The sequence below is a fragment of the Scomber scombrus genome, chromosome 3, assembly GCF_963691925.1.
Source record: "Scomber scombrus chromosome 3, fScoSco1.1, whole genome shotgun sequence".
Taxonomy (NCBI): Eukaryota; Metazoa; Chordata; class Actinopteri; order Scombriformes; family Scombridae; genus Scomber; species Scomber scombrus.
The window spans coordinates 18,039,007-18,056,171 of NC_084972.1; the positions used below are offsets into that span (position 1 = coordinate 18,039,007).

Consider the following 17,165-nt stretch of genomic DNA (forward strand, 5'->3'; position numbering starts at 1 on the left):
TGTTTATTCTTTTTTTTTTAGAATAGTGTAATGCCTTTTTTATTTTTTTTATTTTACTGAATGGATAGAAACTTAAGTTAGGTCAGAAGATAACATGTATCATGTGTCACATCATGTGTAGCAATGCTTCAAATAATAAAAACATAAAACAGTCACAACTGCATATTGAGATGATTTCCTAGTATACAGTATTGCCTCTATAACAAGAACACACACCTACAAACACACACATGCACCAAACACTGAAAGGTGAAAGTGAGACACTGCATATCAGTAGTTCTGCCCATATCTGGTTAGAAGGATACATGTATTTCCGTGGCCTGATAGTGTGATTAACCTCTGATGCTCGCTGTAGTTTTTCTGAGCGCGAGTTCTGCTAAATGACACTTAAGTATGTGAAAGTCACTGCAGTCCCACAATAGACACAAGTGTAGTCTTAGAGGAGTCCTGGTCAGTCTTAGTCTTCAGCTTCATCATGGCAGGACTCCTGTTGTTTGTCATCCTCATGCGTAAGTTAAACTTTCTATTGATTCTTTCAGCATTAATGTACAAACTGATGCAGGTTCACACTTACAAATACTGGTTAACTCTTTAATTACAGTGACAACAAGAGAACAAGTGAATACATGCTTTGTGGTATTAGAATAGATATCTGTCAGTTAAAAAAATACCTACAGTATGAATTATTTTTAAGTTACCAAAATGTTCCCCTTTAATTGTTAACTTCACACCATTTTCTCTTGTACCTACATCAGTCTGTAGCTACTGTACTGATACACCATCAGCACAAACAATTACAATGTAAATTAGGAATAATTAGTCTGGAAGATGTGGGCCGTAACGTAAAGTGAAACTTATACAGTACATCCTCTATGTATATAAATTAGGCCTCTCAAAATTCATTTTAACAGCGTTTTTTTGTTTTGTTCTTAACACGCGCAATTTGTGTTTGACCCTGTCCTGTAGTTTGGAAATAAGGAAGCAATGCAGCACTAAAGTTTTGGATATCAAGCAGAAATGGATAAAGAAAAGAGTCTTATGAAGTATTATCTGTCAGATACACTTTGGAGTGTGTGTCTCTCTGTGTGTGTGTGTGTGTGTGTGTGTGTGTGTGTGTGTGTGTGTGTATGTGTGTGTGTGTGTGTGTGTGTGTGTGTGTGTGCGCGTGTGTGTGTATGTGTGTGTGTGTGTGTGTGTGTGTGTGTGTGTGTGTGTGCGTGTGTGTGTATGTGTGTGTGTGTGTGTGTGTGTGTGTGTTTGTGTTCATGTGTGTGTGTGTGTGTGTGTGTGTGTGTGTGTGTGTGTGTGTGTGTGTGTGTGTGTGTGTGTGTGTGTGGTGAGTTAATGTAACTAGTTCCTAACTGATATCATAACTGACAGCAGAGTTCTAGAGCATGCAGTATTTCATTGTTCTGGATTATTTAATAAATAATAAACATACATTTGCATAAAGCAAGCATATGTGTTCACTCCCATGTTAATAGGAGTATTGAAAACTTGAAAAATGTGCCTTTAAAGTACATTTAGAATATGGACAATCATGCGATTAATCATGATTAAATATTTTAAATCGATTGACAGCCCTAATATTAATATGTACTTATATGTTAATATACCAGCATTTCTACCTCTGACAGAAATACACATTAAGTGTTTTTAATCCATCTATATCTTGAAGTTCTTAATGAGTTATTATTGCATTTATTAAACTTTTTTAACATTGTTTTTTCTCCAACAGATAGTTTTCATGAGATCCAAGCACAAGGTCAGTCTGTTTAGTTTCAGTTTATAATAGTACCTTATTAATATGTGAATATTAACACATTTTACAAAGTATATGTGCTCTATACATTTTCTATATTAAATCACCTTATAAGGAATGTCAAATGAATTTAACAATTATGTACTTAATATAACATACATGTTTACCTTTATATTTTCAGCTCTTCTTCCACCTAAACTGACAGTGAATCCAGCAGTGATCACAGAGACAGACTCAGTCACACTGAACTGTCAGACTCCACCATCAGTGTCTGTGACTCAGTGTTATTTCTACACTTTAAGTGGAGGAACTACCAGAGTCCAACCTTGTCTGCAGACACTGACAGGGACTGAACTGCTGAAGATGGCACATCAGAGATTACCTGCTGAGATTAAAATGAAATGTTATTACAAAGCAATGCTTGGAGAGACAAATGCTCCATCTCCACTCAGTGGAGACCTTCATCACCATACAAAGTGATTGAATATTATTACCATCACCTGATATTAAACCTGATGAAGTGATACACTTTGGGGTCAAGTGGCATTAGTTTCTTTATCATGTGTTACCAAGAATTTAATATTAAGTATATGCAATGGAAGTATTTCTTTATAACAAGTGTATACAAAGTGGGTAACTATACTGTCATGCTCTTTACTTGATACATCATCAGCACAAACACTGCAGCATTCAACATTGCAGTCAAGTGGCATTAGTTTGTTTTGTTTTTTTAATCTTTATTTTTTTTATGTATATATGGATTTTCTATTAAATATATGCAATTGTAGTATTTATTTTCTACAAGTGTCACTTTGTATGTCGTAGGTTATTGTATAATTATTTGTTGTTGAGGAGATTTAATTACCACTGAACCTCATAGCTGTATCAGCTGCTAGCATGCAGGCCTTACCTGAACCCCAGTGAGTTCCACACACTCTGAACATGAGCTCCACTTGTCTCTGGCAGCGTTATGGTAATCTTATTACTGAGTGATAAAATCCACATATGGAGGAGGAGGTCTGGATGGATGGTCAACAACAACAACTTTAACAAAGGGACTACTGTTCAGTTCCTGTTTCCAACTCTGAGTCAACATTGATATTTTTAAACTATGACCATCATCCCACTTGGTTATTATTGTAACTGTGATGATGAACATTAACTGAAATGATGTAATGGTTTTAATTCAAACCACAATGTCGCCCTAAACCAATGTTTGGACATCGGAGGCGTCAGATCAGAAAACAGTTCGATGTCGTTCTGTAGTACATGAAGCAACAACATATTTCATAGTTTAATTCAAAGGATTTGTTTAAAAGATAGATGAATACAGAAATGAAACCAAATGTACTTAAGGGTTGGTTGTTATCATTCATTATACATCATGTTCTCAGCTAAAAGTTGCTCTTTGCTTTCCTCTGCTGCACATCACTGCCAGGAGTCCATTCTCACTGTGTGAGACCAGCCTTCTTGAGGTTCACAAACATTTGAAACACAAATGACAACCTGTGAATGTGACAGTTGAAAAATGCAGTTATTTAATTAAATTGAAATGTGTTTATTTTTCAGCACTTCTTCCACCTAAACATCCACCAGTGATCACAGTGATTTATTTATCTTGTTAACATTTTGTTTTTCCAACAGAAAGTTTTCATGCGATCCAAGCACAAGGTCAGTCTGTGAATTATTATATTTCATGTCCAGCTGTGTTGTTGTCACTGTGTAGGAGGTTTATAATAGTACCTTATTAATATATGAATATTAATGCATTTTACACAGTATGTGCTCTATACATTTTCTATATTAAATCACAATACCTCATGGAATGTCAAATTAATTCAACAATGATGTACTTTATATAACATCTATATTTACCTTTATATTTTCAGTCCATCTTCCACCTAAACTGACAGTGAATCCAGCAGTGATCACAGAGACAGACTCAGTCACACTGAACTGTCAGACTCCACCATCAGTGTCTGTGACTCAGTGTTATTTCTACACTTTAAGTGGAGGAACTATCAGAGTCCTCTCTTGTCTGCAGACACTGACAGGGACTGAACTGCTGAAGATGGCTCATCAGAGTTCACCTGCTACGGTTGGATTGCAATGTTATTACAAAGCAATGAATGGAGAGAAAACTTCTTGGTCTCTGCACAGTAATACATCCTCCGTCACCATACAAAGTGAGTTACTATACTGTCATGCTCTTTACTTGACACACCAACAGCATAAACAATTACAATTTAAATTAGGAATAATTAGACTGTACTATGCACGCTGTAATCTAAAGTGTTACCCAAACATGAAATTAATACATTTTGTATGTATATTAATATGTATTAATATGTTAATATAACAGCATTCTTACCTCTGACAGAAGTTCTTAATGAGTTATTATTGCATTTATTTACCCTGTTAACATTTTGTTTTTCCAACAGATAGTTTTCATGAGATCCAAGTACAAGGTCAGTCTGTGAACTATTATCTTTCATGTCCAGCTGTGCTGTTGTCCCTATGTAGGAAGTTTATAATAGTACCTTATTAATATGAGGGTATTTACTCATTTTAAACAGTATATTTCCTCTATAATTTTTTGTAGTAAATCTAAATACCTTACTAGAAATGTAAAATAAATTTAACAATTATATACTTAATATAACATACATGTTAACCTTCATATTTTCAGCCCATCTTCCACCTAAACTGACAGTGAATCCAGCAGTGATCACAGAGACAGACTCAGTCACACTGAACTGTCAGACTCCACCATCAGTGTCTGTGACTCAGTGTTATTTCTACACTTTAAGTGGAGGAACTATCAGAGTCCTCTCTTGTCTGCAGACACTGACAGGGACTGAACTGCTGCAGATGGCACATCAGAGATCACCTGCTAAGGTTGAATTGCAATGTTATTACAATGTAAAGCTTGGAGAGAAGAATTCTTGGTCTCCACGCAGTAATACAACCTCCATCACCATACAAAGTGAGTAACTATACTGTCATGCTCTTTTACTTGATACGTTATCATCACAAACACTGCCGCACTCCCAATTAGGGTCAAGTGGCATTAGTTTTTTTTTAAACATATTCTTTGTGTTTACATGGATTTACTGTTAAATGTATGCAATGGAATTATTTCTTGATTACAAGTGTCATGGTACTCGTGGTAGGTAGTCTTCTCACTGTGTGGAAGATACAAGCCCACATTGTTTGAGTAAATTGAAGTTGTTACACAACATATTGATGTCACATGTAATATTTGTATCCCTAATACAACAGAAAGAAAATGCATTTTTAATGTTGATATGTTTGTTCCTTGAAGTTGCAGATAATGATGTGACTGATATAACTCAAGGATCTGATGCTGAAAAAACAGGTACACTTTTTATTAGTGCATCAAAAATACTTACATGCATTGCTGCGGATTATTTTATAAACTTTGTGGCTGTTTACCTACTAGGTTCAAGTGTTAGTAAGCTTTGAAATAGTGCTTTACCTGAAACCTCAATGAAAACATCAAGTGAGTATTTGTAATACTTTACATGTACTGCACATAGTGATATTAACACTATGTCTGTATTATTATCTAGTAATAATTATATTGAGGAAATATGACACATTTTGCAAGAAGTTAGGCTGAACTGTGATTGCAAATCCAGTTACTTTAGAAATCTTGGATTTTGAATATTCATTTTAAAATTGAAATTGGTTATGAATTGGTTATTCTCTTAGCTTCAGTAGAGACATACTGTACATTGCTGCAGTTGAAAATAATTGCAGCGTGAAGTTTAACATTTTAAATATTTATGATGTCAACAGGTCCTCAACTCGAATTCACTGTTTCATTAGTTTACAACCTAATTTACTCAGTAACCTTTTTTTCACTAGCAAAGTAATCAATTGCCATTTTATGCATGTGATGTGATATGGTTTTAGTGGTAGGAATACTGTTGTATGCAGTTAAACACTGCATCCTCCTTTTTTTGTTTATGTTGTGAGAAGTGAAACTGACAGCATGGTTCTTGTTTCATAACAGAAACAGGGATGTGGAGGGTTGTAGCTATTGTAGCTGGTTGTGGAGTAACTGTCGGTGTCGTCTTGCTGGTTTCAGGACTTGTGTGGAACCAAAGAAGAACTGGTGAGAAGTTTTGATTTGTTTGTCTGATGAAGCCTGAACCAATTTTCATATTCATGTATGGACATACTGTTTAATACTCTAATGCAGAATTTCATAATATAAACCTAAATTTCTCCCTGTCCAAAAATGTTTTAACAATTTGTGATTTTTTTAATGTGTGTAAGCTCTGGAATTGCATTCCCACAACCATTGCATCTTTTACTCAGCTTGAGATCAAAAGATATAAGCACCAAAAAAAAGCTACTTCAGTCAGAAATGCTTGTGAAGGAATACAGTTTGAGTTAAAAAAAAAAAAAAAAAGGTTCTTTTTTTTGAAAGAACTCTCCTATAATTTGAGCAGCATTAAATTTCATTAAATCAACAATACCAGAAAATACAGCACATAAGAAGGAGGTTGGTGGAAGATGGCATTGACATGAGTGTATCGGCACATCTAACAGTGAGAGGTGTCAGTGAAGCTGGGCAACATACACACCTTTACACACATCTTGCTTGGCTCTTAAAAGCCATTTGCAGTTTTCAAAAAATATCTGTTGCAGCTTTTTATTTTCTTATTTCTCTTTTAGTTTAACAAATTTCACATCACACTCACAGCGACTAAAAGAAGCTACTGCTTGTGTAAACTAAACAAGTCAAGACCTGCGTCTAAAACTGAAAGCTGACCACGTGTGGGAGAATGCACTGGGATAGAAATAATCTTGTTTTCCCGGCCTAAAACAACTAACTCAGTTTTATATTTGTGTGAAAAAAACTGTATGAAAGTAGACGGTGGAGAATTGTTTGCTTAACAGCTTGTTTTTGTGACATTGAAAGCTTAATTACACAAAATCATGACGATCATCAAGTAACGTCAAATTATTTTTGGTCTGGTCTTTAGAAAAAACGTATTAATTCATACAGACAGTGCAATATAATGCCAAACGAGTAGTACGAGTACGAAGTACGAGTTTCTTTCTTACTTACAGGTCTTGAGGAACTGAAAACCCGAGAACCACAAAATAAGAATGTAAGTAAAGCCTTACATGAGGAACTATATTGAATCTATTTTCTACATACAGTTATAGATGCTACAGTCTGTTTCTCTATTTTCAGTCTGACTTAAAGCATGTGTACTGGGAAATCTCTGAGGAGCCAACTGCCCTAGCCCTGAATGAAATGGGGTACAGCACCGTGAAGGCTCATTGAAAAATATTTTTTCATATTGCACAGACAACAAGAAAGCAGACAGCCTGTTAGAAATGTAAACTGTGAGTTTAGGGTATCATCTGGATTCATGTTAGACCTCTGAAATCTACTACAAATCTACTACCGATCTACTGAGTTACATAATTAAAGCAAAGTTCAACAAGATCAGATTTTTAAGTTGTGGTTTATGAAATGGAAAGCAGAGCATAGGTTCCATCTTTTCTTTTTTTTTTGATCTGGGTGTAAAATCTTTTTGTATATGCTCACATATAACTAACGCAACATTTCACTTTACTCCTGTTTGTAATATGTTTTGCTTTGTTTGCTAATGTGTTAAATACATACTTTTTGTGACCAGATGTTTTTTCTGTCAGACATCTGTGACTTTGTGTGAAACATATATGCATTTACAACTTTCATTGTGTACATACTGCAACTGTATGTCACTCGTCAGGGACAAATCATGTATCTACTAGTCAAAGAGATACATGTATGCAGTAATTTTCAATTTTTTGAGACAAAGTGGAGACTTGTATTTCTTAATGCCTTGAGGATGCTTTTTGTCCTCAAAATGTCTTCAAGCTGAAACATCCTCAAAAAGATAGAGACCCCCCACCACACACACACACACACGCACGCACGCACGCACACAGACACAGACACACACACACACACACACACACACACACACACACACACACACACACACACACACACACACACACACACACACTTGAAAAAATAACACCACTGGGTAAATGAAGGAAAATATTTCTTTGTTTTTATTTTTCAGCATTTCTTTAAACATGTGGTTAAGACTATGTGGTCACCTTGACAAAGTATGGATTTTAATGGATATATCAATGTCACATTCTTTGAACACACTGTAAAATCTTCATCATGCATCTGCAGCTTGTCTGAAATGTCCTCTGCTTTAAAAACAAAGAGAATCTGTCAGAATAAAGCTTTAAGAATAAAGTTAAAATTATCCCTTATCTGTTTGGTATTTTACAATATCCATACTATTATTGAAACCAAAACCAAAAATAAAAATAAAATATTTGAAACAAAAAACTATGACAACACTGTTGCTTTTTTCTTTCTTAGCAATTTACTGCCAAAATAATAGACCACTCTGTATTCTTTTCACACTTGACAAAAGTGCATTTTACATTCTGCTGACTTTCACATTAGCCCTCATTTTCCACTCCACAACAAAGAAACAAACATTTGATGTCTTATTATTTGCAAAAAAGGACTTGTTTTATACTCAGTACTCCTACATATTTCTTTCTCTTACTTAACACACACATTCAGGACAATATGATAAACTTTCAGTGGCATGATCAGCAATGCTCTGGGCAAAGTCACCAAACGCTCCCATTATTTTCATTTTCTTTTGCTGCACCACATCGTTTATGTTTTCAGCATTAATGGATGTGACTCTCAGTGCTACAGATAAAGATTTTCTCAGTAGAGTGCTGCCTGTTGCAGAGGTGTGAGCAAATTCATTTCTGGTTGGCCATGTTCTCTATGTGTTTATAAGCATCTTGTTTGTGAGCAGTCCTATCTGACTCTTCTTCTGGATGCTAGACTTTGTGCCAAGTCTCTGGTCACCTGCTGATGGTCACTGCTATCAGAGGCAGCAGTGTTGCTGTAAGAGGACCAGAGAGGCGTGTTGCTGAACCACACTCCATTGCATTTTCCTGCAAAAGACACATTCAGTTATGATACATGGAGCTGTATTGGGGTATAATATCAAACATTAGCAGGATGGACATTCTCTCTGCTATACTACTGGGTGTACCTGGCAGTGAAAGGTAGATGTGAAAACTCAAATCATGTCATGTTCTTCACTGAAACTGGAAACTATACACTATTTGTCTATACTATAGGACAATTGTGTTTTATAACAACTTGGGTCATATTTTGTAGCGTTGTCCATCATTTCTATAATTTACATCAACACAGTATTTATCAAAGTGACTACTGAGATCTGGGAACAGAGTGACATGGTAACAATGAAGCCTATCAGGGCAAAAGAGAGAAAATGATTAGACAATAATTAAACCAGATTATTAAAACCACTTGGATTCAAGGTAAGACTTAAGGCTGCAATATTATATGATAACATCTAATTGCACAGGATAACGATGGTAAGTCCAGTGGGTTAAAGTTGGATCAGTCAGTCTGTTAACTGTGATGGATGTTTGCAATAAATAAAATTGTTAATTTGTTTACCTTCACCTTTATTTTATTTTCTAGATACATTTGCCTGAGCTGGGGATTTGTTTAAAACCTCATCATCTGAAATATACAGTATGTATATATTTTTGCCCTGTTAAATGTATTCCTCCTCCTTTCTGCAGTTATGTTGGTGAATACAGTGTTATTATTATTATTATCAATGGGAATAATGGACAACAGTGCAAAAATACGACCCAAGCCGTTATAAAACAGAATTAAAACTGCAAGCAGTGTCGAAGGGCCCTCGCACCCCCCCGGTTTCCCCCCAACTGTGACGTCGTACATGCACGTCGGTGCGTGCGGCAGTCGCAGGGCGGTCAAAACTGGCAGATAGATGTCTTTGCTCCTGTACCTTTAAGTGAACATTGTGTGCAGCGGTTAATGTCTCCACTAGATGGCAAACTAAGACCACAAATGAGTCTGGGTGACTTCTCAGCACAAAGGAATGTAGGTGAAGGGCCAAAAAATCATCAAGATTGAGCATGTTTGCCTGGATGGCTGTCTTCCTGTTGGACTTAGGCTATGGGTCCAAGAGGCTTTTTAGTGCGTCTTTACACGATACATGTGTTTCCCGAATTTTGTTTGTCTACGTCAATCTGAGTCGAGGGGCTTGATTTTTTAAATTTTCTAGGGGGCGCTATTAATCCATTTTTGCGTCGGCCATTTCCGCGATATTTAAAATAGCAAATTTGGGCCGGATCGGACATGATTGCAAGTTTTTGTGAGTTTTGGGGCATGTTTAGGCTGTCAAAAAGGCCTAAAACTATAATAATAATAAAAATCATCCAGATTGAACATTTTTGCCTGGATGGCCGACTTCGTGTTGGACTTAGGGTATGGGGGGTCCCTCAAGGAAGGAATAGGTCCCTCAACTAAGGAAGGGAGGAAGGAGGGAGGAAGGAAAGAGGGAAGGAAGGAAAGCACGGAGGGAGGAAGGGAGGAAGGAAAAGAAGTAGGGAGGAAGAAGGAAGTAAAGGAGGGATGGAGGAAGGGAGGAGGGAAGGAAGGAAGGATAGGAGGGAGGAAGGAAGGGAGGAAAGAAAATAAGTAAGGGAGGAAGGATGGAGGGAAGGAAGGAAGGAAAGGAGGGAGGAAGGAAGGGAGGAAGGAAAATAAGGAAGGGAGGAAGGACGGAGGTAATAAGGAAGGAAGAAAGGAGGGAGAAAGGAAAAGAGGAAGGGAGGAAGGAAGGAAAGAAGGACAGAGGAAAGAAGGAAAGGAGGAAGGTAGGGGGGAGGAACGAAAGAGAGAAGGAAGTAGGCAGGAGGGAAAGGAAGGAAGGAAGGAAGGAGGGAAGGAAAGAAGGACGGAAGAAGGAAGGAAGAAAGGGGGATGGAGGAAGGAAAGAAGGAAGGGAGGAAAGAGAGAGGAAGGAAAGAAAGAGGAGGAAAGAGATAGGAAGTAAAAATGAGAGAAGGAGGGAGGGAGGAAGGACAGACGGAAGGAAAGGAAGGAAGGGAGGAATGAAGGAACAGTCAAAACAGACGGGGTCAATTTGACCCAGGAGGACGACACGAAGGTTAAGAGTGACCCTAACCCTAGCCCTAGCCCTAACCCTAACCCTAAACCCTAAACCCTAACCCTAACCCTAGCCCTAACCCTAAACCCTAACCCTATCCCTAACCCTAGCCCTAACCCTAGCCCTAACCCTAACAGCCCTAACCCTAACGCTAACCCTAGCCCTAACCCTAGCCCTAACAGCCCTAACCCTAGCCCTAACCCCAACCTTAACCCAACCCTAACCCTAGCCCTAACCCTAGCCCTAACCCTAACCCTAGCCCTAACCCCAACCCTAGCCCTAGCCCTAACCATAGCCCTAACCCTAACCCCAAACCTAGCCCTAACCCTAACCCTAACCTAGGGCTAGGTGCAGCTCGGAGGAGGTCATTTGTTACTCCTAACCTTTTTGTCGTTCTCCCGGGTCAAATTGACCCCGTCTGTTTTGACTGTTCCTTCTTTCCTCCCTTCCTTTCGTCTGTCCTTCCTCCCTCCTTCTCTCCTTCTTTCCTTCCTCTCTTTCCTCCCTTCTTTCCTACCTCCAACCCCCTTTCTTCCTTCCTTCTGTCCTTCCTTCCTTCCTCCCTCCCTCCCTCCTTCTTTCCTTCCCTCCTTCCATATTTCCTTCCTTCCTTCCTCCTTTCCTCCCTCCCTCCTTCTCTCTTTCTTTCCTCCCCATTACGTTCCTTCTTTCCTCTGTCCTTCTTTCCTTCCTTCCTTCCTCCCTTCCTCTTTTCCTTTCTCCCTCCCTTTCTCCCTCCCGCCTTCCTTCTTTCCTCCCTCCCTCCTTCCTCCCTTCCCTCCTTTCCTTTCTTCCTTCCTTCCTTCCTCCCTCCCTCACTCCTTTCCTTCCTTCTTCCTTCCTTCCTTCCTTCCTCCCCCCTCCCTCCTTTCCTTCCTTCTTCCTCCCTTCCCTCCTTCCTTCTTTCTCCCTTCCTTCCTTTCCTTCCTCCTTCCTTCCTCCCTCCCATCCTCATTTCCTCCCTTCCTCCCTCCTTTCCTTCCTTCTTCCTCCCTTCCTTCCTTCCTTCCTTCCTTCCTTCCTTCCTTCCTTCTTTCCTTCCTTCCTTCCTTCCTTCCTTCCTTCCTTCCTTCCTTCCTTCCTTCCTCCTTTCCTTCCTTCTCCCTCCCTTGACTCAAGGACAACAGGAGGGTTAAAGTGTTTTACCTGCTATCTGATTTCTTAGAGTGTTACACTTGTGTTTAAATTTTGTAAATCTTAATTTTGATCCTTTGATGCTTGGATGTGCATAGACACTGTCTGTCTTTGTGAAGCAGTTTGGTGCAAAGTCGGTTTGCTTTGGGTTAGGGTTAGGGATATTTCCTTGCTGAATTTCCTCTTTTTACAGCACAATGTATTTAATATTTGTATGAAATAATAATAATATTAATTAAAACTGCAAGCAGTGTCGAAGGGCCCACGCACCCCCCAGCTTTCCCCCCAACTGTAACGCGCGCCGTACGTGCACGTCGGTGCGTGCGGCAGTGGCAGGGCTGTCAAAACTGGCATGTAGATGTCTTTGCTCCTGTGCCTTTAAGTGAACATTGTGTGATGGGGTTAATGTCTCCACTAGATGGCAAACTAAGACCACAAATGAGTCTGGGTGACTTTTCAGCATAAAAGGAATGTGGGTGAAGGGCCAAAAAATCATCAAGATTGAGCATTTTTGCCTGGATGGCCGACTTCCTGTTGGAGTTAGGCTATGGGTCCAAGAGGCTTTTTAGTGCGTCTTTACACAATACATGTGTTTCCCGAATTTTGTTTGTCTACGTCAATCTGAGTCGAGGGGCTTGATTTTTTAAATTTTCTAGGGGGCGCTATTAATCCATTTTTGCGTCGGCCATTTCCGCGATATTTAAAATAGCAAATTTGGGCCGGATCGGACATGATTGCAAGTTTTGGTGAGTTTTGGGGCATGTTTAGGCTGTCAAAAAGGCCTAAAACTATAATAATAATAAAAATCATCCAGATTGAACATTTTTGCCTGGATGGCCGACTTCCTGTTGGACTTGGTATGGGTCCATGAGGCTTTTTAGTGCGTCTGGACATGATACATAGGCCTTGTCGAGTTCATTTCTCTATGTCAATGTGGAAGACGGGGCTTAAACTTTGATCTTCCAGGGGGTGCTGTGGAGTCATCTTCTCACTTAAAAATCCCAAACTTTGTCAGTAGTCAATATGTGTGACTGTTGACATATGTGTACAATTTGGTGAGTGTAGGAGTTTGTGAAAATGTACAAAATGGATAAAGGCATTAGGGGGCGCTATTGAGGTGTTGTGCCACGCCCAGGGGCAGTTATGGTCTCAAATTAAAGTGCTCCTGAGTGTGAACCTATGTGGGCAGTTTGGTGATTCTGTGAAGACGGGAAAGTCCTCTAAACACAGTGGGAAAATCGGAAAATTGACGCAGGAAATGCACAATAACCGACTTCCTGTTAGAGCGAAAATTTTGAAAAAATTAATTTGGGGGTTTACCCATGAGTGCTATGAGTCCTGTAAGTTTCACAAAGATCAGACAAAGTTTTTGGTCACATGACCTGCTGTTAGGGGGCGCTATTGAGACCCCTTACCACACCCACGCCCAATGATGTGGTAAATTAAACGGCTTCACCAGGTGTGACAATTCACGCACTGCATGTATAAACATCCGACAATGTATGGAGGAGTTATAAGGAGTTGTTTGTTTATACAAACAAACGATTGCCACGCCCACCTGGTATAACGTAGGTAAAATCTGTCATCAAGTTTACATCATCAAGGTCTGAGAATGATACAGTTCGAATATGAAGTCTCTGTAGTCAAAACTGTAGGAGGAGAGCGTTACAGTACGAGGCCTGGAAATGGGGAAAATGGCCGAAAAAATGCACCTGTGATCCAACATGGCCGACCTCCTGTTGGACTTAGGGTATGGGACCAAGAGGCTTTTTTGTGCGTCTGGTCATGATACATATGAATCCTAAATTTCGTTCATGTACGTGCATGTAGAAGGCGGGGCTTCAACTTTTAATGTTCTAGGGGGTGCTGTAGAGTCATTTTGGCACTTAAAAGGTTGCGGTTATACCAAAAAATAATATTCGTGAGTCTTGACGAGTGTGTCCAATTTGGTGAGTTTTAGAGTTTGTCAGTACATCCTAAGTGGGAAAAGGGTTGAATTTGGGTTGAATTAAATACATTTTCACCAGCTGCGACGTGTGTGCAGAATTTCATGAGTTTTCATGTATGTTCAGGCCACCAAAAATGCGATTCATTATGCGGCATAAGAGCGTGCTTAATAATAATAATAAGAATCTTGGCAAAAGCAATAGGTCCCTCACTGGCTTGTCAGTGCTCGGGCCCTAATAAGAATCCTGGCCAAAGCAATAGGTCCCTCACTGACTTGTCAGTGCTCGGGCCCTAATAAGAATCTTGGCAAAAGCAATAGGTCCCTCACTGACTGGTCAGTGCTCGGGCCCTAATTATTCCTTAATGATCAAGTAATGCAATGTCTGCAATTGGATATTCAACTTAATTCATGATTGATATGCGTCTTACAGATTGACATTACAGTATTTAAAGTGTTATTTTTGACATACAGTAGATGAAACACATTTGGCCTTATTAAGTAGCAATTGCACTATTTGAATCAAAACAGATACCTTTAATAAATTGACACTCGTGATTCTGTTACTCTTTTACGTTAATGTTATATCTTTAAACAGCTTGATTTATGAGCAAACTTTGTTTTTGTGCTGTAGTGTCAGCAGTGTTCAATGTGTAACTACAGATGCAGACAAACACACACACTGTCGTACCTCAGGGTGGAAAGGGTGACATGATTCAGGCTTCTTCCTGTCCTTCTGAAACTTCAGTCTGTCACACTTTAGTGACTCGTTGTGTACACAGGTGTCAAGGGCAGATTTAACCTGATGTGAAACTGAAAACTTAAGTGAGTGCAACTCGTGACGCATTACTCTCAAAATTCTTAATTCATACTGTAAGAAATCCATACTGTGCTGTGCTGAAATGAAAAATGCTTTCAGAAAGGATTTCCACATATAAAACATATTGAGTTTGATAAAGAAAGGATATACATGATTTCGATGGGATCCATGGTTACGACTGGAGAAATGCTGCAGTCACACTTGTTGTCCACTACAACCATGAAGAGGTTGCTGCTGGGAATTTGCTGTATGACAAAAGATCTGCAGTCCAAACAGAGAAGAGACTTGAATTATAATGTTTTAATATGAATAGTGGCAGGCTGAACATCTAGTATTTAATGGAGATAGATATCATCTGCAAAAGGGTTAATTAATTGATGAATCATTGAGTATTCATTTTATACCTGACACAACCCTCACAGTCAATGTTGCCTGTTGTTTCTTTGATGGTGCGTTCAGAAACAAAGGCAGGGTACTCTGTGTCACACGGCACCATCGTAGTTTTGCCCCGAGATCTTTGAGCTAAATGTGTAACAAAGTAAGTGTAACTGAACAACAGAAAACCACAAATAAACACAGAACACACTTCCATGCCTATAATGATTGTCTATCATCAACTATTGTTACCTTTAACAGAAAGATCAATGTTCCACCAGCTGTACAGGTTAAATTCTAGCAGAAATCTGAAGAGAAAAAAACAAATATAAATATGAATATCATTATATATGAATATATATTAAAACTATTGTTGCAGAGGACAGTTATGAAATATATTAAATAACATTATGTAGCACAAGGACAAACATTAGTTAACAATTAACTTATGTATTAATAAAAGGGTATAAATATTTAAAGAGCAATTAATAGTAATAACTCTTATAAGAACAATGACTACAAAAAAGTGTTAAGGAACCATAAAGTAATGCAACCTGTTATTAACTGACATGTTGTGTTTTGAAATGTATAGATCACCACCATTGTATACATCATATCATGTAATTTATTAGCCCACACTTAATGATTCTGTATTATTCTTACATGACAAGTTCAGTCAGGAGCCACTTAACAACAGTGAACGGCTGAAAGAGAGAAAAGCATATAATGTCAAAATATCTGTGTTAAAACTAAATGATGAATAGTGTTTTAGTTTTTATATCTTGTAAATGTCACAGTTCATTTTGTGTAACTCTATACTGACAGATAGATATTCATAATATATCTTTGCACTGTTGATTTTAGCTCTGACAGGTCAAATGTAAATGTACTGTACCACAGATGATAAAATGATCACTTTTAATTTCTATCAGCCAATGTTCTCACTTACATACTTACATCAGATAAAGTGCGTGCGCTGTCGCTGCTCCCAGCATAGTCTTTGCAAAGGGCCTGGTAGTCATACAGCGTGATCCTGCCACACAAACAAGCAGAGGTTACATTCAGTATTGAACAACAACAGGGACCGGCTCACTGAATCAGAGAGATGTTATGTTGTGTCTCAGACCTTTTGAAGGACCCCATTTGGAGAAGTTTGTTCATAACAGCACCCTCCACCTCTCCAAAGAAGAGCCCTGTCTGATAGAGAAGTTTTGTCAAAGCACACAGACACACAGTGGGTGGACAAAATAATGGAACTGTTCCATAAACAATGACTCACTAAGTTGTAATTAAAGGTTGTTCAAATGGCATGAAGAGAGAAAAAGATGAACAAAACTCCACAAACTTTCAAAAAATTACAATATCTCCAGTGAAACAAATTTGTGGCAGGAACTTTGCAAAATTAAGTCTGAAGTCTACAAGACAGAGGGTCTGTAATGTGATGTAAGAAGCATTCAAACTGAACTCCCTTGCAATAGAAAAGCAATATTATTTGATGTGATGTCCTCCATAATTTGGACATTTTTACATTTGTTGAAAACCACAGGATGCATTAATCTGTTGAGTTGTAGGCAGCCATTTTGTAGAAATCAGTCCATGTTTGTTGTCACACAGTCATTTTACAGAGCTAGGTGCAAGCAGTGTCTGATGTACAGTGTTTGTAATGTAAACATTTATGTGTAAATCTAGCTTTTATGACCACTTCTGTTATCAGGTTTACACACAGTTAAGCTTATATACATTCTTATGTGCAGACTGCAAAAAAAGCTTGGTTCAGTATTGCTCTGAACACAGTACCTGAGATTGCTCCTCTGTGACAAGAATGAAGCCATTGTTGTCAATGAGATAACAGTTAATGTCCTGTCAGAAGGATGAATAAACAGATTATATTACCAAAACCAACAAAGTAACCCCAGAATTAGCCAGAATTATGTGGTTGCTCTTACCTCGTTATCGCAGCTAATACTACATTTTCCATCAAGAGCTGTACACTGATCATAAAACAAGAGTAGTTTCATTTAGTACCTCATGAGGAAG

General features: G+C 38.5%; 1 protein-coding gene across 1 annotated transcript in view; it reads right to left on the minus strand.

Annotated features, from left to right (window-relative positions):
• Window positions 1-8,701: 8,701 nt before the first annotated feature.
• Window positions 8,702-17,165, minus strand: part of cacna2d3 (calcium channel, voltage dependent, alpha2/delta subunit 3) — a 37,815-nt gene continuing 29,351 nt past the window's right edge. The window contains exons 30-39 of the mRNA XM_062415544.1: window positions 17,075-17,119; window positions 16,926-16,988; window positions 16,255-16,325; window positions 16,086-16,161; window positions 15,792-15,832; window positions 15,381-15,436; window positions 15,158-15,275; window positions 14,902-15,014; window positions 14,625-14,707; window positions 8,702-8,794 (exon numbers count right to left, since the gene is read on the minus strand). Coding sequence (XP_062271528.1) covers window positions 8,702-8,794; window positions 14,625-14,707; window positions 14,902-15,014; window positions 15,158-15,275; window positions 15,381-15,436; window positions 15,792-15,832; window positions 16,086-16,161; window positions 16,255-16,325; window positions 16,926-16,988; window positions 17,075-17,119 — 759 coding nt within the window. The remainder of the gene's footprint in view (window positions 8,795-14,624; window positions 14,708-14,901; window positions 15,015-15,157; window positions 15,276-15,380; window positions 15,437-15,791; window positions 15,833-16,085; window positions 16,162-16,254; window positions 16,326-16,925; window positions 16,989-17,074; window positions 17,120-17,165) is intronic.